The sequence below is a fragment of the Spodoptera frugiperda genome, chromosome 9 (assembly GCF_023101765.2).
Source record: "Spodoptera frugiperda isolate SF20-4 chromosome 9, AGI-APGP_CSIRO_Sfru_2.0, whole genome shotgun sequence".
In the NCBI taxonomy this organism is placed as follows: Eukaryota; Metazoa; Arthropoda; class Insecta; order Lepidoptera; family Noctuidae; genus Spodoptera; species Spodoptera frugiperda.
This window is the reverse complement of record NC_064220.1, coordinates 3247605-3274387: the sequence shown is the minus strand read 5'-3', so window position 1 is coordinate 3274387 and position 26783 is coordinate 3247605. Positions and strand designations below refer to the sequence as shown.

Here is a 26783-nt window from a genome sequence, read left to right as displayed (position 1 = left end):
ACACTTCTTGTCAACAAGCAAGTTCGTGTATCAATTAATTTAATTTGAAACCTGCTTTGGAGTCAACACGTAGGACAGGCCTTAGGGGACTTTTCCACCAGAGATGTGCTATATAGCTATGCTACGAAGATGTAGTAGCTGTGAAACAATGTGACCGTTTTTACTGATACTAAGCTATCGTGTATCTGTGCGAGGAAGATGCACAGCTTGAGTACCTATGCAATGTATCGATAGTAGAGAAGCCACCAATAGCACACATCCATAGCACGTCTCCATAGAATGTATCTTTCCATATAAAAACATAGCTCAGCTGATGAAATAAAACGTGAGAAATGTTAAACGCTGGGTTAATATAAAAAGAATTGATAGTTGACTTCAATAACATGTTCTTATTACCTACTTTATATAGTGCAGAAACAGATAGACAGTCAGAAATTACATTTATATTATTTAGTAACTAGCTTTTGCCCGCGACTTCGTTCGCGTGGAATAGTGACTTCCGGCAATTTTTTGGTTTTAACCACATAGTTCCCGATCTCGCGGGATCTCTTCAAAAATGAGATGTGGAAGATATTCCAGGGAACTCTTCAAAAATCAACATAATGAGCTCTGCGTTTGAATTTAATAGATGTATACTCACTTAGGGCATTGAAAAAATAGTTTAAAAACGGACTTAAACTAACTTAAAACTAAAGAAAGCTACGAATTACGAATTTATAACAATTCAAAAAGAAACTATATTACACCTATCCTCTATGCTATAATAACCAAGCTTAAACTAAATAATTTAAAAGAAACGACTTAAATCTAATCTAATTAAAAAAAAAATAGACTTACAATTTTATTAAAAAAACTAACTACAGTAACTACTAATAATCGATATCAAACTAAACCTACGTTAAATAGTTTAACCAAAAAACCAGGAAAACGCGCAACAAATAAACTTATTAATTGACAAATACAACGAAACCAAACTTTAGAATATACGAAACAGCAGGACCACTACAGACAAATAATCATACGACTGATAATACACTTTTTCTACGATAGTACCGAAGCGCTCGGCCGATACCCAACCAAATGAATGTAACGAAACCATAGCGCGATCTATTTCGATCCCAACGCCATCTATCGAGGATAAAGACAACTTGGATTATTTATTTATACTCCGTTCGGGCATTTTCTTTGTACTAAAAGTTTAATTATATTGATATTATTTTTTTCATACCTTTTTACTATTTATTTAGGTACTTTTTTTCGATGAATTAAAACAATAACATGAACCGAAGTCGTGTAACGATCGACATAGAATTATCTATACTCCGTTAGAGCATTTTCTTTGTACTAAATGTTTTATTATATTGATATTATTTTTTTCATACCTTTTTACTATTTATTTACTTTTTAACGATAAATTAAAACAATAACATGAACCGAAGTCGTGTAACGATCGACATAGAATTATTTATAAATAATTTATTTCTTATTTTTATTTTTTGATTTTTGAAATAAAAATATATCTATGTCCTTTCTAAGGTTCTAAACTATATCTGTACCAAATTTCAACCAAATCCGTCAAATAGTTGCGGAGATTAATGGTATAAGCATAGAATGTTCGACGTGATTCTTTAATTTGACATAACTTTTTTATTTATGAACCGATTGACATGAAACAAACACTAAATGTAAATTTAAGCATCCCACAATATATTCGTGAAAACCGCATAACTCGGATCAGCCGTTTCTGAGATTAGCGCGCACAGACGAACAGACAAACAGACAAACAGACAAAAAAAAAGTTAATTACATTTTTGGGTTCGACATCGACATAACAATAACCCCTGCTATTTTTTTTATTTTTATTTTCAATGTACAGACAGCACTTTTCTACGATTTTATTATATGTATATAGATTTGCGTGCCCACCATGCATGACGGTAAATGCGGTAGTAACATTAACACATTAACATTTCATCATTAAAATTATTTGTCATTCAAATGTAGCTGAACTAATGTAATTACTGGTAAAATTAATTAATCGAAAGTGGAGACATTCAGTGACATTGTTCGTATTCTGTATAGACTGCGAATACTATTGGCAAATATTGGTATATTTCAATGTTATTGAATGTTCTATGGTGTTGTCGAATACAGGATAATAATTTAATCTAAATATGAACTGAATCGTAACTTTCGTGAGATACTAAATTAATTATTATGTTATCGGCTTACTATATTGGTGTTGTCGAATATATTCAGGATTCCGCGACACACGACGCGGCGAATCGTGTGTCGCGGAATGCTGCTCATGATCTAAATATAATAATTAATGAACTGAATCGAATTACACATTCCATACATTAGAATAATGGTAACTTGGAGTGTTAACAAGCACACATTGAAATCTTCTATCAAAAACACAAACATGTTCTATTCACTATTTTAAATATAATTTATGTACTGGTTAAACTCCTACAACATAATTCCGTAAACAATGTAGGCGTCTTATTACCCTCGTTGTACGTTTACCGCCGAAACTTGTATAAAAGTATATCATCTTTACTACTTCGCGTATAACATGTTCCAGAAATGAATAAAATGTACTGAGCTTCTTTATGATGTTCCAAACTCACGGGGATTGCGTAAGACTTTATTTTATGAGATCCACGAACGCCCCGAATTTACGATATCGTACCCTTGACCGAAATTACACGATACAAAAAGCTTTACGTCCAGTTTGACACAAGCCACCTGTTTGTGTAACACAAATATGATTTTCCAACACAACGATAGCCAGCCATTGTATTTTAGGTCCCGCATTGTTTAACTAATCTAGTTTGATTAACGCTTCTGTTTGTTGTTTCAGGCAGTCCGCCGATGTAAACACAAAGTCGAAATGAGATGAGTATGCGTGTGGCGTGGGCCAGGTGGTACTGGATCGTTATATTCACGACGTGCGCCGCGAGGACCGCCAGCGACTGGCTCGACTGCGCCCACATATCCACATGCAAGTGCAAATGGTCCTCCGGCAAGAAGACAGCTACGTGTGCCTCCGGTGACCTACGCCGCCCACCAGCTCTGTCATCCGACATACAGGTCCTCGACCTCCACGACAATCCGCTCCGAAACCTGCCACAAGAAGTATTCGCAAACATTGGCCTCTTAAACTTACAACGAATAAATCTCCGAGCGACAAGCCTCAGGTCAATACATCCTGACGCATTCTTAGAATTAAAAATTTTAATTGAAGTCGACTTAGGAGACAACGATTTGTCCCACCTTCCAAGGGACATATTTAGAGGCAACGAAAGATTAAGACAAGTTGTACTCAGTAGCAACCCTTTGACCACTCTCATAGCGGATCAGTTCCCACCTTTACCGCATTTGCGAATACTTTTGTTAGACGGATGCAGATTAAGGTCGATACACACAAATGCTTTGAGGAATTTAAAGTCTTTAGAAAACATCGATTTGCGTAGGAACCAGCTTACGTTCCTTCGTTTGATCACATTTTCTCTACCTGCATTGAAGACGGTGTCTTTGTCCGGTAATCCTTGGAAATGTGACTGTAGGCTTAGAGAATTCAAGGACTGGTTTCTAGAAAGTAAACTTGGTACAGAAGATTTGCTTTGCGTGGAACCTTCGACGCAAGCTGGAAACAAGTGGCGTCACGTCGCTAGTGAGAGTATGTCGTGTCCGCCTGAAATTAAATCAAGTACACTTGTCGTTAGAGCTGAAATAGGATTACCTACGACATTCGGTTGTTGGGTCCATGGAGTGCCAAAACCAAAAGTGACGTGGTTATTTGATGGTGTTGACGTTCACAATAGCTCGGTAGAATGTGATATGGAAGAAACAGAAACAAGTGTCGAAGATGACACAGAGGATAGAGTGCCAGGTAGTGTTCGATGGGTCAACGTGACCCTTTTAAATGTGACGTCAAGTGCGGCCGGAGAGTGGACGTGTGTAGCGAAAAGTGTGGCGGGAGAGGCGAGGGCTATAATAAGCCTCGTTTTACCCAGGTCTCAAACGGCAACGGCTCGCACCGCACCTGGGATTCCACATTTACTAGGCGTTGTATTTGGCGCGCTGGGTATACTGGCGACTCTGGGATTTATTGCAGCTGTAGCTTGTTGGCATCTCAGACGACGAACGGTTCCACCGAGCAGAAGTTTCACTGACCAAGAAAAACGACTGATTGATGCATCTGTAGTCGTAAGTTGTGATCGATCGATTGGCGACATGGCCTCACCGTGTGATTTTGAAATGACAGAAAGAATGTCAGATGAACCTCCCAGAGGATGCGGTTTTGATCCTGTCCATATAACTATAGAAGGGACACCGGGTGCATTTCCACCACCACCTGCAGAATTTGCGGTTCCAGTGCCGTATGGTAATATTTTCATATCTGTTCAAGTAGCTGGCCGAGGAGAGCCGGCGAAATACCCAGACTTGTTGAGTGGTGGTGCAACATTACCTCGGCGAAACAGAACTTGTTGTGCAGCTCCAGCTTATGATAACATGGGTCCTCGAGTTACAGCTACAGGCAGTTCCACATGGTCCTTGCCAGGAGCGAGCACGGAGAACGTAGAGGTATCAGAAACACCAGTACTGACTCTACCACCACCACCACCAGAGTTTGTCTCCCTTTAGCCCAGGCCTCTGGTACTAGACGCCTCCGCGCTGAGGTGACCTGGTACCCAGAAATCTGCAGTCAATTAGACTATTCCCAAATTGTACTTTATGATAATTTCAAAGTGATTATTAATTTAAATTGTAAATAGTAGCGCTAAGACATGGACGATGTGTGACATCTGTGAGGTAAATACGTAAGATTGTTATCAATATTAATATTGTAATATTGCATTTAAAGTGAACTTGTTGTTACGTTGGGTAATGAAGTGAGAGCGATTAGTCTTCTTAATTTGATCCCTAGATATTCTTTTTATTTACATTTCGAGTAAGCGTCTTCCTATACGTTGGAATATATGGACAGATTTTTATTCAGCCATATTTGACTGAAAATAAAATATCATTTTGTAAACACCGATCAAGCTTATTTGGAAAACTGTTTAAAAAACACGAAATTGTATTAAAAAATACAATTTAAAACAATGAGTTTTATCAGTAAAAACGGATGTTTACTATGTTGAAACAAAAAAATGTGTGTATTTCATCATTTTCAGACGGATTGTATTAAAAATTTCATGTCAGCATCACGAACATAAATGAGTGGGAATTAAGTTAAAGCTTGCGTTTCTGTCCGTGTATTCCAACTAAACTTTTGTAAATAATGTATTGTTTATTATACAAACTTCCCAAACATAAGACTGACCCTTTTCTCTTGTTTTTCACCTCTTTGTAACTCTTAACATTAATGCTGTACCACCTAGTCAGCCAGAATAGCTTCTAAATATCTTTTCTTTGAAAGCAAAAATATCTAATGTAAAGGAAAATAAACCGATCAAGTGAAATGATGTCGTTTTATTAGTGTTAGCTTTATCGGGACTTTCTTTTATGAACCATTATTTTCGTTCATACGTGTCGCCGTTGGATGATATTATTTGTTAGTTATTTTCTGAAAGCCTATCTTCTAGGGATTGTAGCACGGTTTTGTCATCCGGATTTCTGTTATAATCTGTGAATAAGGAAAACGTATTAGCGGCGTTTTGCATTGTTCTCTTGGCAAATTTTGAGTCGGGATTTAGGAGTACAATACTTAGATGTTCATCATTTCCTTTATCAGCTTAGACATTTTATTTTTCAATTCTCCATTTTGTTTTGTGTAAATTACAAAGTGCGTCTTTATTTTCTTTCTTCGAGGCTCTCTTTTTGTTTGTAAATCTAGATTTTATTATGTTTGCTGAATGAACACGATGAAATAAAATACTTAGTAGATTATTTCTATAATCCATCCCACTGTAGTTTATTAACTAGTCATGTTGTGTGGGTTCGATTCCTACCACATGAAGATTTAAATAGGTAAAAACGTTTACGAGATCTAATTTTCTACCATCATTATCAAATCACAAAAACGAATGAAGAATATAACAAAGCCAGAACACCTAATGAAGTACATTCCACAAAATGAGTTCTTACTAAAGCTCATAACCAGTTGTATTGTTCGGTGCATAGTTTAACTGAGCCTCGGTTGTGTAAAGAGTTGGTTAATTCTCGTTAGCGTAATGTGAGCTCAGTATTACACCCCTACATGATGTATGCTCCCCGGGTACCGAACTGCGTTAGTGGTGCTTAGCAGTTTCAGGGTAAGTACGAATGTTAGTGCTATTGTATGTAATATAGTACGTATATAAGGGGTTCAAAATGGGTGTGAGTATATAACGGGTGTCCCAAAATTAACGCAAGATTTGAATTTGCTCCCATTTGTGCAGTGAAGTGTTGGCAACCCTGAAAAAAAAGCAATTTGACAGCTAACAGTATAGGGTTATTAAAAATGGAGCGTTACACGATAGATCAACGTGTCTTCATTATTAAAGAATATTTTAAAGACATTTCCATCGTGTACTCTCTCGTTTCGGTGATCAAAATTGGCCTCTTAGATCGTGTGATTTAACACCATTAGACTTCTTTTTATGGGGTTATTTGAAATCACAAGTATGTCAACAAGCCCACAACCACCCGTGCATTAAAAGAGGAGATTCAACGCTGCATCAACGAAATTCAGCCACATTTATGCAGAATGGTCATGGCAAATTTCAACAAAGCCGTGGAGGCCATTTGTTCGATGTGTTATTCCATATATAACCCTATCCTATGTACTTTACGAGTCAATAAAAATATAACTATCAAAAGACTAAAAACGGCGTTTTCTATTTAATTCAAATCTTGCGTTAATTTTGGGACACCCTATAGTTTATTAAGTCAGTGCAAATACAGGATGAGGAAAGATGATATTGAAGTTTTCATTTTCAATTAGGTACGAATTTGTTTTTAGTTAATTAACGTCGGAAAGTAATTTAGCGAAAATATTTTTTTATGGAACACGCCGGTAATCTAGCAGACGTATCACCTGATGGTAAGCAATCGCCCCCGCCCATGGACACTTGAAACACCAGAGGCGTTACAAGTGCGTTACCGACCTTTTGGGGGTTAGGAATTTAAGGGTTGTTGGGGAATCGGGGATTGGGAAGATTGTGAAGGGGGGAATCATTATTTCTCTTCTTAAGGTCAATAGTTTTCTAACATTTTATTTCGGAGTTCGATTCTCCAGTTTATTGAAATGGTTTATCTGATCTTTTATTATGAAGTAACGGCTAGTTTTTATGGAGTTAAGCGGCAAACCAGCAGACGTCACCTGATGGAGGGTGATCAACGCCGGTCGTGGGCAAGTACCGCTCGTTTGATATGCCTACTATCTTAAATGTATGAAAGAAATGTTACATAGAAGTTACATTTAAATTACATAGAAGAAGAAGGGACGGGGTGTAAAAAAATATTAGACACGTATTTTTTATTTTGTCATATAAGATAACAATACTTAGATAAGACGAATCACAAAAGTAAGTAGTCAAGACCACATGTGGGACGCAAGTACGTCATTCTTACGTATAAAACGTACCTGGAATGTCATGCGATATTTCTATCTAATCAATAATATTGTCGAAAGTATTTGTTACGAAAATAAAAATACGTGTCTAATAATCTAAAAGACAGACATTAAAATAAAAATTAGTGATCGTGATAGTGATATTTTCATAGAAATAAGAGGGAAGAAAAACAAAATTGATAAAGTAAGTATTACAAAAAACTTCTGATTTAAGTACCAAATGTTGTTATTTCCATATAAAACTAGGTCTTTTGTGTGACAGAAAAGTTATATGCCACGTATGCAGTATTTCAACGCCATTAATTTATAAATTATTGTTCATCCCTTTATCGACAGACAGATCGTAAAGTCAGGACGAGGAAAACTACCTCTGGGCTAGGGACTACGGTTTTACGAGGTTAGGGGGACATTTTATGGGTATCTGATACAAATTACCCTAAATCAATATGAAAGAGCACTTATTTTTAGTAATGTATTGTAGTACCGAAATATTTCTGACAGTCAAACCTATTTTATTTTTGGTATGATAAACGTTGAGCACTAGAAAATCTAAAAAGATTTTCATAATATTGCCATCAAATAAAATAGTGTAATAGCATGCAAATTATGTTCATGCTATGAATATGATAGCCATTATATTTATTTATTAGACTTAATTATGATGAAAATGCTATAGAGCGCCTGATATGAACATCATAGCAATAAATCTCATTCTAAGCACTTGCTCTAATGATAAACAAGGCTCCAGTTTTCAGTTATACACAATACAAACATGTGATTAGTAGGTTTTAATAAAATAGTACCTATTATTAAAAATATAAAAAATACTTTATTCGTTAGCATTCGCTTACCTTCTTTACAAAAAGTATTATAATCTTTCTTAGTCTTTAAAGAAAAAGTGCAGTTAGTTGAGAAGTCAACAGTCTGTCGGGCAATTTGCTTAAAGCAGTTTAGTAAGAATTAATTACCGAACTGAAAGCCAACAATAAAATTTAATGAGATTCTCAAACTGAGAATAAATTTTCAATTATTGACTGTACGGTTGGCGCAACTAACGCGCAACGTGTAGCGGGTTCGATTCCCAGAACAATAAAATTCTATGTGTGATCCACAAATTGTTTTTTCGAGTCTTGATGCAGTACCCACGATAAAGGTGAAAATCCTAGAGCGGCTAAAAGATTAAAAAAAAAGATAGATAGACCTAAATACTCTTAACTTAGTAACTAAGAATTCTAGACTCCCTTAACAAAAGCTACTTCACAATTTTGGTTAGCCTCTCAAAGACACGCACCTTTGAGTATGACACGAGATGCCAACATATGTACTAGGACCACAGAAATCCATGGAGCGAGATATTAACGGGAGGAATGTTCCCGACATTCCCTTAGGGACCAAATGTTAGCAACGCGACACTCAAGGCCGTAAGAAACAATGTTATAAAAATAATATATGGCAAATGGCATTCCGTTTTTGTTTTCATGGTTACACTGGAGTGGGGTACTGGAATAATGTATTTATTTATTGCTTAAGTTAATATTGTAAGACAGCATTTTCTTTTAAAAAACTGCAAGTAACTTTTGTTTGAGCTTTGTTGCTTTGTGCCAAAAAATAGGCCACGGTATCATATGACCCATAGGCAAATAACAGACTGCACGATTCGTGCTGTAGTTGAGCCTGTTGTTGTGCGAGGTGTGTTCGATTCTGACACCGGCCTAAAATTATAATAGCATTATTATTAGAAATATGACGGGATATCTACCATGTTTATTAATTTTGATGAGTTTCATGACAGTTAATCCGTGATCATGGCGCTTGAAACAGTGCCGAAATATCGGACTCATCAAAATGTAATAAACATCGCTAATTGCTATTGACCATGTCAGTTTAAAAAAATATAATAGCATTTTCTGAGTTAAAATTACCATCAATCAAATCGTGTGGTAGTTCTGTAAGTACATCAAGCCGTTGGGCGCCTGACTCTCCGATCGTGTGGGTCTGCCGTCCCATCCAGATAGTGAGAGAAGCGAGAGTACACCTATGTGTGAATTGATCGGGAGATTTACTTTTAAACAGATCGTTGAAAAATCTAAGTGGAAAATATGTATTAGTATTATATTAGTATAGCTTTAAAACAAGTTTAAGGCTCAAGTCTGGGTTGTTTAATTCAACTATTCAAGGCAGTCTTTTTAGATATGGGTTATTTTTTATTTGAACCACACCATTTTCCAGACATATTCCTGATTCATTGTGAGATAAACATCTTTCGTTTATCTCTACACGTTTCGATGTCCAATTTAAAATTAATTACAAAGCGTTATCAGTCCAAAGACCCGTTTGGAAACCAGAAAAATAAATTTATTATAGCATAACCTAAACAAAGCGATACAAATATATCAACGGGGCACTTTTGGCCAACTCGTAAATTGTTTAATCGTTCGTTTACTAAACAAACATTCATTACTTGGTGTAAACGCCAAAACAATTCGTTTTCTGTATTATCTCTTTGACCTATTTTAGATTTGGAGCAATCAATTTGGCTTATAAATTATATTTCGAGCATTCCTTATCTACCTAATATATATAAAAATGATTGTTTGTTTGTTTTATGTTGTTCCGTTGGTGAAATTTATTGCCTGCATTTGCGGGAAGATTATAGACAAGAAGTAGGTTTTGTGATGATAAAAATTTAAAAGCTTGATCATAAAATACGCATATAGGTACAAAAATGACGTTTATTTCAGTTAGCATTAGTGATGTTTTACACTGTGGTTTTGTGACAAAGCAAATACTTCTGTAGGTATATATTATGTACTAAGAGATTATTGTTTTCGAGGATAAACTTGCTGAGTTCATAATTAGGCGTAATTGTATTATGAAACACATTCAAAAGTCTCATTAAATGACACAGTCGAAACTAATAATTGTTTGAGTATAGGCGGCGAAACTAACAAAGTTTGGTAATAATGTGCCGAGCTATAAATACCGACCTCACTTATTACATACCGAGCCACTCTGACACATTTTATTAATTATATCGGCTGGGAGAGTTGATCTTCAGTTCGTGGAAAGTCAGGATGATGAAGTATCCAAATCGACTAGAAACTTCACAAAGCCATTTAAGTTGTCCAAGTACCGGTCCTCTCATGAATCTAAGTGTGATGATACTCGAAAATATCTTTTAATATTTAGGTCAGGAGCAACCATTTAAAATCGTACTCAGTCCATGTTTATGTTTTCGTCCCTTCCTCGAAACGGGCGTTTGATTCCACCAATAGCTATTTAAGCCCCCAAAATCACCAGCGTTCCGAAGTAACGTTCAAAGTCTTAAACCCGAGCCATTCAACGTCATTACCGGTTGTAGAAAAATTATCTCATTCCCGTTCAAAATGAGATCGTAGGCTGAACTTCTATATAATTGAAATCATTACCGGAAAGCGGCCGTTGATTCCTCCAAATGGGTCGACTTATGATGGTTGAAATTCACTCCGTTTTCCTCTTAGCGTACAATGGCTTGTTTTTGTTATGGGGTGTGTGGCTACGTGTACGAATTTTGTTGCTTCCTGGATTACCGCGCGTGAGCGGGTTGGTACAATTTGTAGCGGTTTAGAAAGAATTACGAAAACAGTCCCAAGATTAGAAATGATTTTCTCTACCGTTCCAGTGAACGGTCACTTTTTATTGGTGTACGAAAAATATATGTATTTGATGAAACTTAAGTTTCTAATCGACTGCACCAATAAACCAAGAATGATAAAAAATAAATAATCATTTATTTTATTAATTTTTAAAAAATTAAATGTGACCAGTGAGCGCGGTCTTCTATTGAAAAAGCCATCGAGCAGAATCGGGGGTCTAAGGTGTTCGTACAATCTCTCGGCAGAAGCCACCTGACGAAACTGACCACAGCAACTTTTTACCTAACTTTGTACTGATAGATAATAAATTCATATAAAAAATCAATCTCTAAATTAAACATTATACGGGCTGATTTTATAATTCGTCCTCTAATACCTAAATTGCTAAAGGCTGGAGGCAAACCCGTACTGAGGGAGCTCCAAAAGCTTTTTAACGCTGTCCTATTTGAAGGGAGAACTCCAGAGGCGTGGAGCAGAAGTGTGGTCGTCTTGTTCTTCAAGAAAGGGGACAAAAGCCTTCTGAAGAACTATCGACCCATTTCGCTTCTAAGCCACGTCTATAAGCTGTTCTCAAGAGTGATCACGAACCGTCTTGCGCGAAGACTCGACGAATTCCAACCACCCGAACAGGCTGGATTTCGGAGCGGATACGTGACCACATCCAACAATGCGGCAGATTATGAAAACCGAAGAGTATAATCAGCTGTGCCTAGCATTTGTTATGAACCTTTGACTCGATAGAAATCTTCTGTTTTTGCAGCGATGCCAGGTTGATCTTACATCCAGTGATGAGATGTCTTTACGAAGCCGCCACTATGTCCGTCCAAGGAATCAGCAAACAATACCATTGTTGAGACAAGGGGACGTCATATCCCCGAAACTGTTCACTAATTGGAGGATATTTCAAGACTATAAAGGACGTTAATATCAATGGCGAACACATCTCTCACTTGCGATTCGCAGTTGATATCGTCATTATGGCAGAAAAGCTGCAGGACCTACAAGGGATGCTGAACGACCTGGCTGACTCCTCTGCAGCATCGGCCTACGAGATGAACTTGGACAAAACCAAGGTTTTGCTAGACAAAGGTTCTACCGGAACTTGCGATAAGCCGTCTCGAAGTTGTTCAAAATATGTCTACCTCGGGCAAACGTTGCAGTTAGGTAGAAACAACTTTGAGGATGAGGTGAATAGGAGAATTCTGTTGGGCAGCTTTCGGAAAAACTCCGTCGATCTTCTCATCGTCAATCCCACAGTGCACTAAAGACGAGTTTTAACCAGTGCGTCCTACCCGTAATGACATACGGTGCCGACTACTCAGAAGTAATTAGTCCTCAGCTTAAGAAAAGAGCGGTGTCTCTCTTTCGCATTCGAAACGAAGTGCCAGAGAACCAAGGTGATCACATAGCCCACCGGATGAGCAAGCTTGGCAGTGGGCCGTATTAGCCGCAGGACCGTCAATTGGCGTAAGCGAGTCCTGGAGTGGAGACCGCGTCTCGGTAAACGTTGTAGGACGCCCCCAGGCGAGGTGGACACGATCTGCGCAGGATGGCGGCAGGAGCTGGATGCGAGTCGCTAGTGATAGAAAAGTCGAATTGGGGAGGCCTATGTCCAAGCATTGGACTGCTTAGGCTGAAGAGCGCGGTACGCAGTTTTGCGTCGACCCGAGAATCGAACCCAACACCTACGCAAACGAGTCTAACGAGCCAACAACGTCGCACGCGCCGTATAGTACGCGCGATTCCAGGCAGAGGGCGCGATGGGCGCGAAACTCGAGTTCAGTAGCTTACAATCGCCGCGTTGTGTCGCGAAATCTCCTCAAAATGAGCCTCTTGCATTTGAAACTAGAGTTAATCGTCAAAACGTATTTATGTGAGTAAGCCGAAACATATAATTAATTACAATATTCATTATTATGTTACCTACCTAAATACTATGACTGACAAAATGCAATGACATTTTAACTAATTTCTGTACCACGATAACTAATAAATTCATATAAAAAATCAATCTCTAAATTAAACATTATACGGGCTGATTTTATAATTCGTCCTCTAATACCTAAATCGCAAGGTGAAACTTGACTTTGAACCTTGTTTTTGGTCTAAATCTAGACTTAAGATAGGCACCAAGTTTGTACCTAAGTTGGTTCTATATGTTAATGTGAGTTGTGGTTTGTTTTATAGTACCTAAGTACCTATGGCTAGGATTTGCTAGGTTAGAACTTTTAACGTTTTGTTTTGGGCTGTTTAATCTTTAGTTTAATGGTCCATGACTGGTCTTAGGGACAAAAAAGTGGACAGTAATATGTTATTTTACATTAACTTATGAATTAATTTGGAAATACAAATTAATCGATTAGATAAATGGCGTAAACGAATAGAAAAGTCAATGTATAAAGTTACTTTTAAGAGTACGAGTTTGTTGGAAGTTTTGCTAGACAAAGTTTCCTTACAGGACCTGGTAATCTAAAAACGTGTGCACCATTGTCAGTCATAATATAACATCACCTACTATCATGAAATCACTAAAATACCTTTACAAACTCAGCACTACTAAGCAGTAATTAGTACCTTCAAACATTCTAGAAAAGAGCGTACTCCTGTTTAAAAGCCCGCAACGTACCTTCGACCGCTCTGGTGTTGCAGGTGTCCATAGGCGGCGCTGATCGCTTACCATTAGGTGACCCATCTGCTCATTTGCCCCCTATTCCATAGGTAAATCTTTATTTCTTGTTGTTTCAAGATTTCCTGGATGCACGACAGTTTGCTACTTAAAAAGTAACCGATACAAAACCTACTCGTAAAATAACATAATTTAGCTTAAATTCTAGATCGAAAAGGATTAACAGATTAAGGTATTTATGTAGCAAGCCAAAATATAAAAACAATATTGTTGTTTTTATATGATGGAATCACAGTTCCATTAGTGTTTGAGCCACGGATAACTGAAAACATTTTACAACAAAAATAACGATGCTGAATAAAAATCTATGTTTGGTAATAAAAGTACAGTTAGTTAAATGTTGTGGAGTCGACTACTGTTGTTCTATGGCCCATGAGGATATTGAATGATACGAGTGATATGGACTAACGTAACATCGTTTTATGTTCTTTGGGGATAGACAAGGACAGTTTACCTTTCTATAATTTATGTTGGTGAGAGCAGATTAATATACATACAATAAAATACAAAGAATAAGTCAGAAAAGGGTAACCTATGGAGTTCCTTGCTATTTTTCTCCATAGGAATCTTCTCTACGGAACGAGCATAAAGCTTAGAGGACTGACCGACAGATAGACGTTCAAAAGTAGGTACCTTCCTGGACTATTTGAAATTTTTTTTTTACTTTACCCCCGCTAGGATTTTCTCTTGTGTCGTGGGTGCGTTTACAAACATACGTGTTAACATACATATGACTCCCTAACCCGAAACAACAATTTGTGGATCACACAAGAGTTGCTCCGTGCGGGAATCGAACCCACTATCAGCTTACCGGTTTACCGGGGCGTTGGCTCGAAAAGCAAGAGTAGGAACGGGGTGGTTATTTCATTAAGAGTCTGACACCTTCTTCTCCCCTTATCCAAGGCGGGAGGAGTCATTGGATGATTTTACGTAACGTAATATTGGCATTTATTTCGATTCCAATACCAACCCTTTATTTCAATTTAATAAACAACGAACTCAAAAGTATTCAAATCCTTTATTAATAGAACACGATCTTAAAAAAGAAATACAAAAAGTTTAATTAACTTTTTTTTTCTTTACAATTATTTCTTTGTTTTGTGTGTAAATAGGCGTAATACTTTTCAAGTGAGATAAATACTTCAAGTTGTTAAGGTTTCAAGAATTTCGTTCTACTCGTAAACTTTAAGTTACCTGTTTTTCATTAAGTTAATGAGAAAGCGGTGAATGCGTGTTAAAATTAAAAAGTTTAAGTTAGGTTCCGTAGGTTCTGAGTTTTGAAGTGAAATCATCTAGAAAACATCTATCTCTATTTACAGACATATCAACAATGGAAACACATACATTGAAAGTAATAAAAAATACAGAGATACGGACTAGTGTTTATATCAATTAAAGATATACACAGCATTCAAGTACTTATAATGTGTGCGAGTTTAGTACAGTAACGTGTTATAGGTAAATCCTATGTAATAGGGGATGAGCCTACTTACCATACACAATTGCAGACTTGCTACTACTGAGAAATTGCAGAGCATGCTTTACTACCCGGGAACCGAAATAGACCACTTTTGAAAAGCCGTAAAAGCAATGCTTTGCGCGACCTGGGAATCAATGCAATGCCTTTGCAATGAGGCAGTAAGATGAATATTGAACAATATAATATAGTAGTTAGCAGTAATATAGTATAACTCTGTCAAACATTTAAGATATAAAAAGCGTGGTATTTTAGTATTTTTTTTTATTTGATTGGCCACCATCTCGCCAGGTGGTAAGCAATGATGCGTCCATAAGCAACCTATTTACTCGGCCCTCGAAGACGAATGTCTTCAGGTTATACCCATCAGGAAATACAAACTCCGGCAAATAATTTCTCTCCCTAGCAGTTCGCACAAGGAAGCTTGAAGCGAAACGCTTTGTGCGAGTGGGTGGGATATCTACCATGAAGCGGTGCCGCTTCGCCTATTGTTTTGTGTCGATGATGGAAAGGAATAGGAGTAATCAAGTTCTGCAATCCCTTAAATGTATCCGGTAAAAACCTGATCGGCATGCAACTTTGCGCCTGCGTTCGAGGCTTTGAAGCCAGGCCTTCACAAACGCATTCAATTTTGACAGACGTCTTTGAAAATTGCAACGGTAAGGTTCTTTCATGACTGTAAGGAACGCTGAAAAGCTGAAGTCATTTCAGTGAAGGTTTTTATGTACAGCTTAAGAGGTACCGTGAATGCCCTCTTAATTATGGAAAATTAATTGCATTTGCTTACATTATAAGAATATTTTTCTGTAATTAATGGTCATAAAAATATTTACCTTTAGTTATTTGGTGTCTAACGCATTTTTAGTTAAAACTCTGAGAGTTAAATATATACTTAATAAAACATAACAAGTTAAATGTAAGCAAAAACAAGACCGAACTTCAAAAACAATATTTACTACAAGGAATTTTGACAGACCGTCTTCCAGCCACAAGATGTCTTACTGACATTTTATCAGACAACTTAATAATTATGAGCCTTCAACAATTAAATTATGCGGTCCCTGGACTTAGTAAAGCTGCTAAAATAATAATCTAATTGTAGTGACAAGTAATGAAGTTATTTGGAATTTGTTTACATTAGAACCAGAATCTTGTCATTTGGTTTTTTACTAAGTCTGCTTACTCCAGTGGAAGACAGGCATGATGATAATACATGTGTATAGTATACGTACAAGTGGATGTGTGTGTGCACATTGCACATAATTATATTATGTATGTGCGAAGAATTTTCGGATAACTGAAAGAAACCGATAACACTACGTGATTCGAGGATCGAGCTAGAGTATGCTTGTTCGAGGAATTCGCTTATGGCCATTCTACACAGGCAATTTACTTCTTTAATGCTTAGTTTTAAAAATACTTTTATTACAACTTTCATGAGACATACTAAATTAATTATTATGTTATCGGCTTACTCACGTAACTGTTTGACGAGGAACTCGTCTAGTTTCAGTAGCAGTGCGACAAACGCCGCGTCGTCGGTCGTAGAATGCTGCTCATGAATATGAGCCTCTAGCATGGCTTGAAACTAACTAATATTCTTTCGACTTGTGGATCACAGTCTGGGACCCTCTACTAATCCTCAAACTTACAATAATAAGTTGTACATAGTTGTATGTACAATCAGCCAATATACAAGTATAGCAAAAAGGGGGTATACATAACAAGTGCACGGTTTCTAGATAACATAACAAATGATACGGGACGGGTTTTCAAAACTCATGTTTTCATGGTAAGAAGTTAAGAATTTTTGAAATCTCGACGCCGCGCGATTCAAAATTAGGTAGACACTACTAATTAGGTAGGTACTAGGCGATCAGATTGACAGAAGAAATGTTTCGTAAAATTAGCGAGTGACCCCTGTAGTGTTGTGAAACGTTTCTATGATTTAAAATCAAGGACCATGCGACACCAAGTATTTGGTACCAATTTTTTTTAAAACGTATTTTGAGCTGAAACTTTGTGTAGAGGTTCTATTCAACCTGTATTCTTCAGTGCTTCTTATTCAACAATAATAATAAATAAAAGTCATAACCGAAAAATGTATTGTGAAAAAATATAATAATATTACAAAATTTCACACGCTGTTATTTTTTGTAAATTTGGTATTCATGTCCTACATTCTGTAGGATTACATTTTGGTCTAGACTTATAATTTTATCTAGATATTTCGTAATAGAGTTTGCCTTTGAGGTAGCTCGGGTAAATTAATTTAGTTGAGGTTGTGACGCAAGTGTCACGGATTAGAGGAAGTATTTAGAACGGATTTTACACGCGGCTATAACCTAATAATTAATTTTTCACTTCACATCAACAGCCTATTTTTTTTTTATTTAAATTCCTCAAAGGTCAAAGTCAAAGTCAAAGTCAAAGCCAAAGTCAAAGTCAAAGTCAAAGTCGAAGGCAAAGGTGAAAGGTGAAGGGTCACATCGCACCAACAGCCTGTGACGGTTCACTCTCGGACCATGGCCATAATCTCCACGCTTGTCAGGTAAGTTGGAGATAGCAGATTAAAATGCTCAGATTTATCAGTGAGTTGAACTGTTATCCTAAATTAATTATTATGTTATCGGCTTACTCACGTATTTGTTTGTTTGTTGATGCGGCGATTGTCGCGTTGCTACTCGCCGCGTCGTGTGTCGCGGAATGCTGCTCATGAATATGAGCCTTTTGCATGGCTTGAAACTAGTCGAGTTCCTCGTCAAACAAATACGTGAGTAAGCCGATAACATAATAATTAATTTAGTATGTCTCACGAAAGTTTCAATAAAACAGTTATCCTATTTAATATAATATTATAATAATGAAAATCAACACCGTCCATTCACGTATTATGCAACCATTAACGATGTCAAAGACTGCTTTTGAAAGCAGTTCCGTTTGAGGGAGGAAATTCTCATGAATTTCCTTTATAATAAAATAGACGAAGGTTCGCTTTATAATAAAATAATATCACAATCTGCATCGCATAAACCATAAAATATAATATATTTTACTAGAAGTACGTGTTTAATGCTTGTAGAAAAAATATATCCCACTTCAAGAGGTAGAAAGAGAGAGCCGAGCTGAAAGTTCTAGATAATTCCATTCTGGAACCAAATTATATAACATATCATAAGTTTGAGCGTATTTTTGGTTACCACAGTAACGATATAATGTTCTAAGTGAGTTTACATAATCATGCTAGAATTTACTTAGTGGTAAACGAATTATCGTTGTACAAACTAAACCAGCCTTTATAGAAGTTTGTAAAACGGCTACATTGACTTAATGGGATCTCTTACGTCTTACATGATTCAAATGTTTACTTATACTTAACATTGCTGAGTCGTAGTTTAGAATGCTGAACACTAAGTCCCCAGTTTGGTTATCAAGTTGGGTAAAATATTGTTGGATTGAGTTTCTGTTTGCTTCGTCCTGGTTGAAATTAGAACTGTGGAGCAGAAAGGTCACTTGGATTTTTTGGTTTTAAGAATTATAAGTATTGTAATAGTAGTCTAAAAAAATCATGGAATTGATAAGGCGACGCCACCTTCTACATACGAGTTTGTCTAACTTCAATTGTCGTGATCTCTACCCTTTAAATCTAAGTATTTATGCCAGTAAATGGCTTAAGGAGTTAAATATAAATAGACATATCATATGATATACAAAATAAGCCAGACTACTTGTACATAATCAAGCTTATGTCATTAAAAAAATCGCTCCAAATAAAGTCACAGTGCTTAATTTTGTTACTCAAATATTTACAAGTAAACCACACATCGCTCCGACCATGATTGCAATTTATAAATGAGTACAAGCAACCCAAGATAAAATGCACATACCAACTTCGTTTACAAATTACACAAACATGTTCTCTATACACTACATCTTAGAGCTTCTTTTCGCTTCACTAGAATAAAAGTAAGTTTGTTTTTCATACCTTTTCTTTTTCCCTAGAGCGATCCCAAAACACCTCAAAGTGGGAAAGTGACATGGACGATATGTCAAGGATCCACATAGTAGTAAGATGATGTACTATCTGTCCCCTTTTGGGATATTGCACTCAGTTGCTGAAATGTATATGGGGTTGTAGCACTGTCGACTTTTCATTTATTTATGACTCAACCTATATAGAGAACTTTCGTCTGTCTTGTATTTTGGTCCTATCATTGGATTAGTTTTAAAGGTGACTGCTGAGTAAGCGGTTTTTAGTTAAAATTTTGAATGAGTAGGTAAAAGTATTATTGCTTTTATTCCGTTTTTGATATCAGTACTAACTAGTCCATGCTATGGCTCACTATTATTGCAGCATTATTTTATAAAAAGGCACTGTTATATGTACGTTCATTTTACTTTACGATATTAAAAAATGTTTGCGTCAATTCTAGCGGGTGTGTATTTTTCTGATATGTTCAGAACAGGGATGATGACGGGGTGTGAAAATTAAATATCTATTTAGTCCGTCAGTTAGGTAATGTAAAAATTAGACACGTATTTTTTTATTTTGTCATATAAGGTAACAATACTTAAAGATAAAAGTTTAGGAAAGGGAACAAATAGGTACGTAATTTCTACGTATAAAATGTACTTAGAAATGACGTCACGCAATATATCTTCAAAAGTACTTGTTTCCGTAAAAAAAAACGTATCCAATGTGTTAAAATAATCTATTAGACGGACATTAAAATAAAAATTTGTCATATACCCTATTCCATTGATACAAAACCTTTAAATTTTACATTGAACTATTAAGTATAAAATGACAAATACCTATGTTTTATTTTTTGTATTTGAATTTGAAACTAGTTTATTTTCTATCCCTTAAAAAATAACCACTAATAGTTTCTTAGTAATTTCCAGTAAACAACTTCAAACCACAACTTTGAAAGTCAAGGTTAAAACTCAAAGGGGTTTTGAATGTTAAACATTTAGGCCTTATTTTGCTTGTATATCCTGCGGCTGTGTAATGCGATATATTTCTCAACGATTTTATGTCGTTAGACACGCTCCATTGCGCGTATTATCTCCTCCGTGTTTTGGCAAATATCGAGATTAGGTAATTGAACTGTGAATCATGGAACAAAAATGTATAAGAAGGATTTACAATTTTCGTCGCATAAAATAAATTATTGACAAATTCTCAGGGAAAATTATAAAATAATACATAGTATTATTGTATATAGACTGCCTCTTTGGTCGAGTGATCGCTAGTGCGACTGCCGGGCAAGGGGTCTCGGGTTCGATTCCCGGGTCGGGCAAAGTATTACTGGGGTGTTTTCGGATTTTCGAAAATTTCTTAGTAGTAGCACGGAGTCTGGAATTGTGTCCAGTATATTATTATGGCAAAAGGCTCACCCCCTATTAGGTACATGGGACTTATAACACAAATGGTGAAAAGTGGGTGTACATTGTATAGCGGCATTACGTGTCGTAATGACCACCTCTGCCTCTTCGGGGATAAAAGACGTGACGTTGCTATGCTATGCTATTATTGTATATGTATGTACATGTCCCGCATGTGGTTAGTTTCTAATGAACATGCCTAACATTATTATTGGCTACGGACTTTCTAATACAAGAAGAAAGAAGAGCTATAAAATATTAGTAGATAAATAGTAAGTATAGATGCGTATACACAATATTTTCTTTTTATGGAACTTATGGCCGGTAAACGAGCAGACGTATCACCTGATGGTAAGCAATTGCCGCCGCCCATGGACATTTGAAACACCAGAGGTGTTACACGTGCGTTGCCGGCCTTTTGGGGGTTAGGAATTTAAGGGTTGTATGGGAATCGGAGATTGAAAAGATTGGGAAGGGGGTAATTGGGCCTCCGGTAACTTCACTCATACAACGAAACACAACGCAAACGTTGTTTCACGTCGGTTTTCTGTGAGGCCGTGGTATCACTCCCGTCGAGCCGGCCCATTCGTGCCGAAGCATGGCTCTCCCACACTTAAAATGATAAATAATAAATGAAAAATGTTATTATATGAAACAGATCTTCATTGTTCTGTTGTTTTATTACTTTCAATTGGTTTATGTACATGGTGTGTTTTACTCCGTATAAATTGAATTTGCTCGCATTCGTTTCGCATCTGACGGGGAAACAATAAATCTATAGTGTGGCTACGGAAACGGAATGAAATAAGCATATATGTATGTACATATGTATGTAGGTATATTATATAGGTACTCGTGTAATGCTTTTAGATTGCGTCGTCGGTTAACTGGCTAAAAGTACAACAGCTGAGCTGAGCTTTTTTTAATCATTCTATGACTTTTCCCGCCTCGGGTGAGGCACGAGGGATTGTCGGACTCTTACTGACTAAAAACTACCCCGTTCCTACTCCTACCCTTCGAGCCGGAGCCCCGGTAAACCCGCTAGGCAGTCCGTAGCTCCGAATTAGATATCAGCCCTACTGGGCCCCATCAGTGGTGGTCTGATGGCTCTTTAGAGCGCGCGTTGAACGCAACAAGCCGCACGCAGCGGGAGCGGGAGCTGAGCTGAGCTAAGGGGTCTAACAGTAAAGGGGGCAGTGTTAAGAGGTGCTAAGGGGTAAATTTTCTAGTCGGCTAAAAAACAACACAACTGCCCAATATAGAGTAAGAGAAGTGGCAAAGATATTCTATCCATGGTCTGGTGACCACCAAGGCTCACACTCCATTACAACCAGGGTATGTTTTTATTTAACTTTTTAACTAATTTTAGACATCGTAAAGTCTAATATACCGTAAAACATGGCAACTTTACCATATTTTTGAACAAAAAACGAAATATATTTTTAACCACAAGACGCATAGAAACCAAAACTATATATTTAGAATTGTAGTCTATCTGGCTCACTTTACCGTAATCGTCATTATATACAAACGCTTATTTTAGCCGTAGTAAAGAAAAAACAACATGGGTAAAGATACCAAATTTTTGGCAACTTTACCTACGCGCCGTATTCATCGTGTATTGCATATTGAAGAGTTGTTGAGGTACAGAGGGCTTCATCTAGGACCTCTTCGTATTATAATGCAAACAGTATGAGGATATCTATAAAGATAACGGCTACACAGACAGTAGGGAAAGTTGCCACGGGTTTCATCGTAATTTACATACAAATAATTTGTTACGCTCGGGGTTGTCAAAAAAGGAGGAACATTTTTATGACATGTATATTTAAAAAAAAAATTAATAATCCTTAAACCTAAAGTAAAAAAACGCACAAATTTCTAACATAAATATTATTCCCTTTTAAACTAAATTAAATTCTAAAATTTTAAGTATTTATGTTTAAAATTGTAAAAAAGGCTACAAAATAATGTTTAATCCTTGACTTTTTAATTTTATGACTTCACTATCTCCATAGCTAATTTTAACATCACTTTCGTATAATTTTTATAGTGTCTAGCTCCGAGTTTTCTGCGGTTTTGTTTCATGGGAGCCATTTTGGCTGTAGAACAAAAGGTATTATTAAATACATTATATCTTATCATCCAGGATATTCACTATTATGCTGTGAAATTTAGGTATTCGAAAATGGTTACATACACACAAACAAGAAAAAAACATTTATTGCCAACCCTAACTGTAGGTAAAGTTGCCACAAAGCAGGCCGTGGCAACTTTACCTAACCTGTGTCAACATTACCGAAGCGATTATTTATCATTAAATTAAAGAAAAAGCAATTACTGACATTACAACAGTAATCCCAACTATAATATACATACAAGATCAAAATTTCACTCACCTGTGACAAATAGTTAAGGCTCTGTAAGCACAATTTAGGAACAACTAACTTTTAGCTCATTTTCACGCATACATTGTGACGGCCATTACTGGCATAATAGCAGTCTTACGTCTACGCAAAATATAGTAAATATTTCCTTTTAATGTCTAAAAAATACTTCTATTACAAAACAGAATTCTAGTGGGTAGATTTTTAGATAAATGAGTTTATACCGAATACCTATAGTATGGTAAAGTTGCCAAGGGCCCGGTAAAGTTGCCATAGTTTACCGGTACTTATTGAATGTTGATTGTTGAGTAAGTAAACAAATCAAATTAATTCCTAAAACACATACGCTAATTTCCAAAGTGAAACACAATCAAGTTACCTAATTAGTACTCTATATCCTGATACAAATAACTTCATTACTACCTAATCCAACGAATATCAAATATCTTTTACCTATCTAGAATAACCAACGATCTAATTAGTTTACTTTCACATATTGAACGCTAAAAGCTTGTCGCTTCCTATTTTTATACATCTGTTTATTTTTGCGGAAAAATAAAATGCTACACAGCACGCACTAAAATATATGGGCCAGGAAATTCAATTTGTTAGATCCCCTGTTGGAAGGGCAAGGTTACACTGATGTGGGGATTAAGGAGACGAGAAAAGAAAAACATTTTTATACGGTTTAGCAGCAAAGTGCCTAGTTCTCGAAAGGGCCCACGAGCTTACAAATACTAGTATGTCTTAGTAAAACGTGATATAGATAAATGACTAGTGTCTAGTCGGTCTAACACGATTGTTCAACACAAACCCTATTCCCTTATTCCCAATTTGAACAACATTTGTTTTCTAGGATAAAACACAGCGTACTTACATCCAAACGTCTACAACAACACAGCCTAAAAAATTAAAAGTTTCCAAGTATCGTAAAAGACAAAACATCTTACATAAAAACTTTTTATTTATAAAAAACACAATACATCAATTGTCATATTAAAAATAAAACGTTTAAAGCAAAAAGATTTTATCACGCTAAAAACAAAATTATTGCTGGCTGGCACATTTATTTCCAGTGTTGTAATCATCGAAACGACATTCGAATTTCAAACTGTCATTCAGAGGGAACGCTTGATTGACAATTTGCTGTCGTTTGTAATATCGGAGAGATTTTTTATAAGAAAATTATGATATTGCTCATCAAAAATTAATAATTAGCATGAAAATCGGTCATAATGTTAACTAAGTTTTGTTTTAGTCATTAAGTCGCTAGCTTCTTGAAAATAGGGTGAAAAGTTTTTTATAAAACGTTCGTGAAAGGTTGACAAAAAATGGCGGTTGTATTTTTGTCTTGGTATTTAAGAAAATGTAGTTAGTTGGTTCTGATATTTGTTTGTTCTGGTCTTATACGTGTATTATTTTAATTGGTGTTTTTCTGGTTATATATTGGGTACGAATTTTGTTATAAGAGGTCTTTTCGTTGAATTTGTTAGGTTTTTGGATTTATAGACATTCGCCGTCGATTTTGGTTATTTTAGCCTTCGTTTCTTTCGTAAATTGCGTATTTTATTTTGTATGTTTTATTTTTCTTTTTTATTTTCCTTTAGAATATAAGTAAAAATGGTTGTTAGTTGTTTTATTACATTATTCATTCCTTAGGGGCAAATGAAATCTAGTTGGTTGCGGTATCGTTAGGAAATTGCTGATTAATGATGAAAGGTATATTATGTATCTAAATACTGAATAGTAATGTGTTACGTAGTTCAGTGATTCATTCGGATCTAGGTGTAATGTGCGTGTGAAATGGCATACAACTCCATGATCGATTTTAAAATTGATAATTTTGAAATAAAAACTGTAAAGCATTAAGCTGGGCTATTATTATAAAATATTTTAATAGCTAAGAGATCGGACGGTAGTCCCTCTAAAGCCATGACGGCCATTGAGTAAATGTTTACTTATCTCGACTTCTTGGTGTTGTACTTAGTTATAGCTATCAAAATGCTGTTGACATTTCTTAGTGGTTCGTGGGCAGTGTCGTGGTATTTTCAATTTGCTTCGTATTTTACTAAGTTGTCTTTGTACACAAAAGGCCATAATTACACAGAATTCCTATTTTAGGTAATTATAAATAGTATCAATCTAGGTATTTATAAGATTAATTTTGCCATAAACTTAAAATAGGTAAAACAAGTACTTCTAACAATTGATATGACTTTGTACTTAGTTGGGAATCTTTTTAATATGTATATCCTCAGTTTAACCTGTATGTATGTTTGTGTGCGATTATCTCGCGTTTGGCTGAACTAATTTTGATGCGGTTTTCAGCATAGTGTTCTTAGACTTAGGAGAAGGTTTTAGGGACAAAAAAGCGACTTAACTAATGGAGACGGTAAAGAAAATTAATGGTGGATCTCTTTTTTTATTTATATATTTTTTTTATTATACTACTACTGTCGGTACCTTATGGTAAACAGTTACCGCAGCCTTTGTACACCAGAGGCGTGTAAAGGGTTTGGTTAAAAAAGTATGTGTCTTGGTGTCATCCAGTCCAAAACGGCAGCATGGTACCGAAATATTTCATGAGAAACGTTCAAATAGGTGCCAAGGTGTCACGTGAAGCCGTAACGTGTGTATGTTGTTGCCTCAAGATTTTGTAAAAAAAGAAACTATATGACATGATTTTATATAAATTGGATTGTGTCTTGTTTAGTGTTAAACACTTGTGATTTCTGTTTCTCTCCTATAAATAGTAAAGCCAACTCGTACTTATTTATATTTCCATTAATATTTTCATTGTTTGCCGAGACGATTTTTTTTAAATAACGGAATTATGTAGTCCTTAAAATCTTTCAGAAAAGTGCACATTCCTTCTTAAAATGCCGGCAACGCAATCGTGACTCCTCTGGTGTTGCGAGTGTCCATGGGCAGCGTAAATCGCTTACCATCAGATGATCTGTCTGCTCGTTTGCCCTCTACTCCATAAAAAAACCTATGATTATTAGGTACTTTTTGTTACATTGGGTATGGTGGTAATACAAATTGAATAATGTTTTTATTATAGAATACTACTCACAAGCAAGAATGTTTATGTTGTACGAAAACATTGTTTAGTATTCCCTCTAGGGAGATTAGCAAATACTCTCTGGGCATTCAAAATCTTCACTCTTGTCACGCACGACTTACACGTAACGTGACAAATTTACATTTTCATTAGATTCTTGAAGAAATAATAAAAATAGAATATTAGGTTCATACATTACATTTGAAGGTTTCGAGAAATTTGCATCTTTTTTGGACTGCGGTCCAATTTGATTTATGACTCTTGGTTCCTATAAGTTAACTCTGGCATGATTCTATTTCAACCCTATTATTAATAATCCCTTTATTTCTGTGTTAGTAAAAACCACTGCCCCGTTGGTCTAGTTGTCGCAAGTGCGACTGCCAGACAAGGGGTCTCGGGTTCGATTCCCGGGTCAGGCATAGTATTCGGTTTTCGAAAAATTTCTCAGTGGTACTGGAAATGTGCCCAGTATATGGCAATAGGCTCACCCCCTATTACATGGGACTTATAACACAAAAGGTGAAAAGTGGGTGTACATTGTATAGCGGCATTACGTGCCGTAATGTGTACCATGTGTAC

The 26783-nt window shown here is 36.2% G+C and overlaps 2 protein-coding genes across 3 annotated transcripts in view; both read left to right on the top strand.

Moving 5' to 3' along the window:
- Window positions 1-5474, top strand: part of LOC118271263 (leucine-rich repeat-containing protein 24) — a 75009-nt gene extending 69535 nt beyond the window's left edge. For both annotated transcript variants that reach the window (XM_035587272.2, XM_035587273.2), the window contains exon 3: window positions 2867-5474. In XM_035587272.2, the coding sequence (XP_035443165.1) occupies window positions 2902-4653 (1752 nt within the window). In that variant the 5' untranslated portion in view covers window positions 2867-2901 and the 3' untranslated portion in view covers window positions 4654-5474. The remainder of the gene's footprint in view (window positions 1-2866) is intronic.
- Window positions 5475-7585: 2111 nt separating this feature from the next.
- LOC118271352 (leucine-rich repeat-containing protein 24) overlaps window positions 7586-26783 on the top strand; it is a 93944-nt gene continuing 74746 nt past the window's right edge. Inside the window, exon 1 of the mRNA XM_035587425.2 lies at window positions 7586-7751. The gene's annotated coding sequence lies outside the window, so the exon portion shown is untranslated. The remainder of the gene's footprint in view (window positions 7752-26783) is intronic.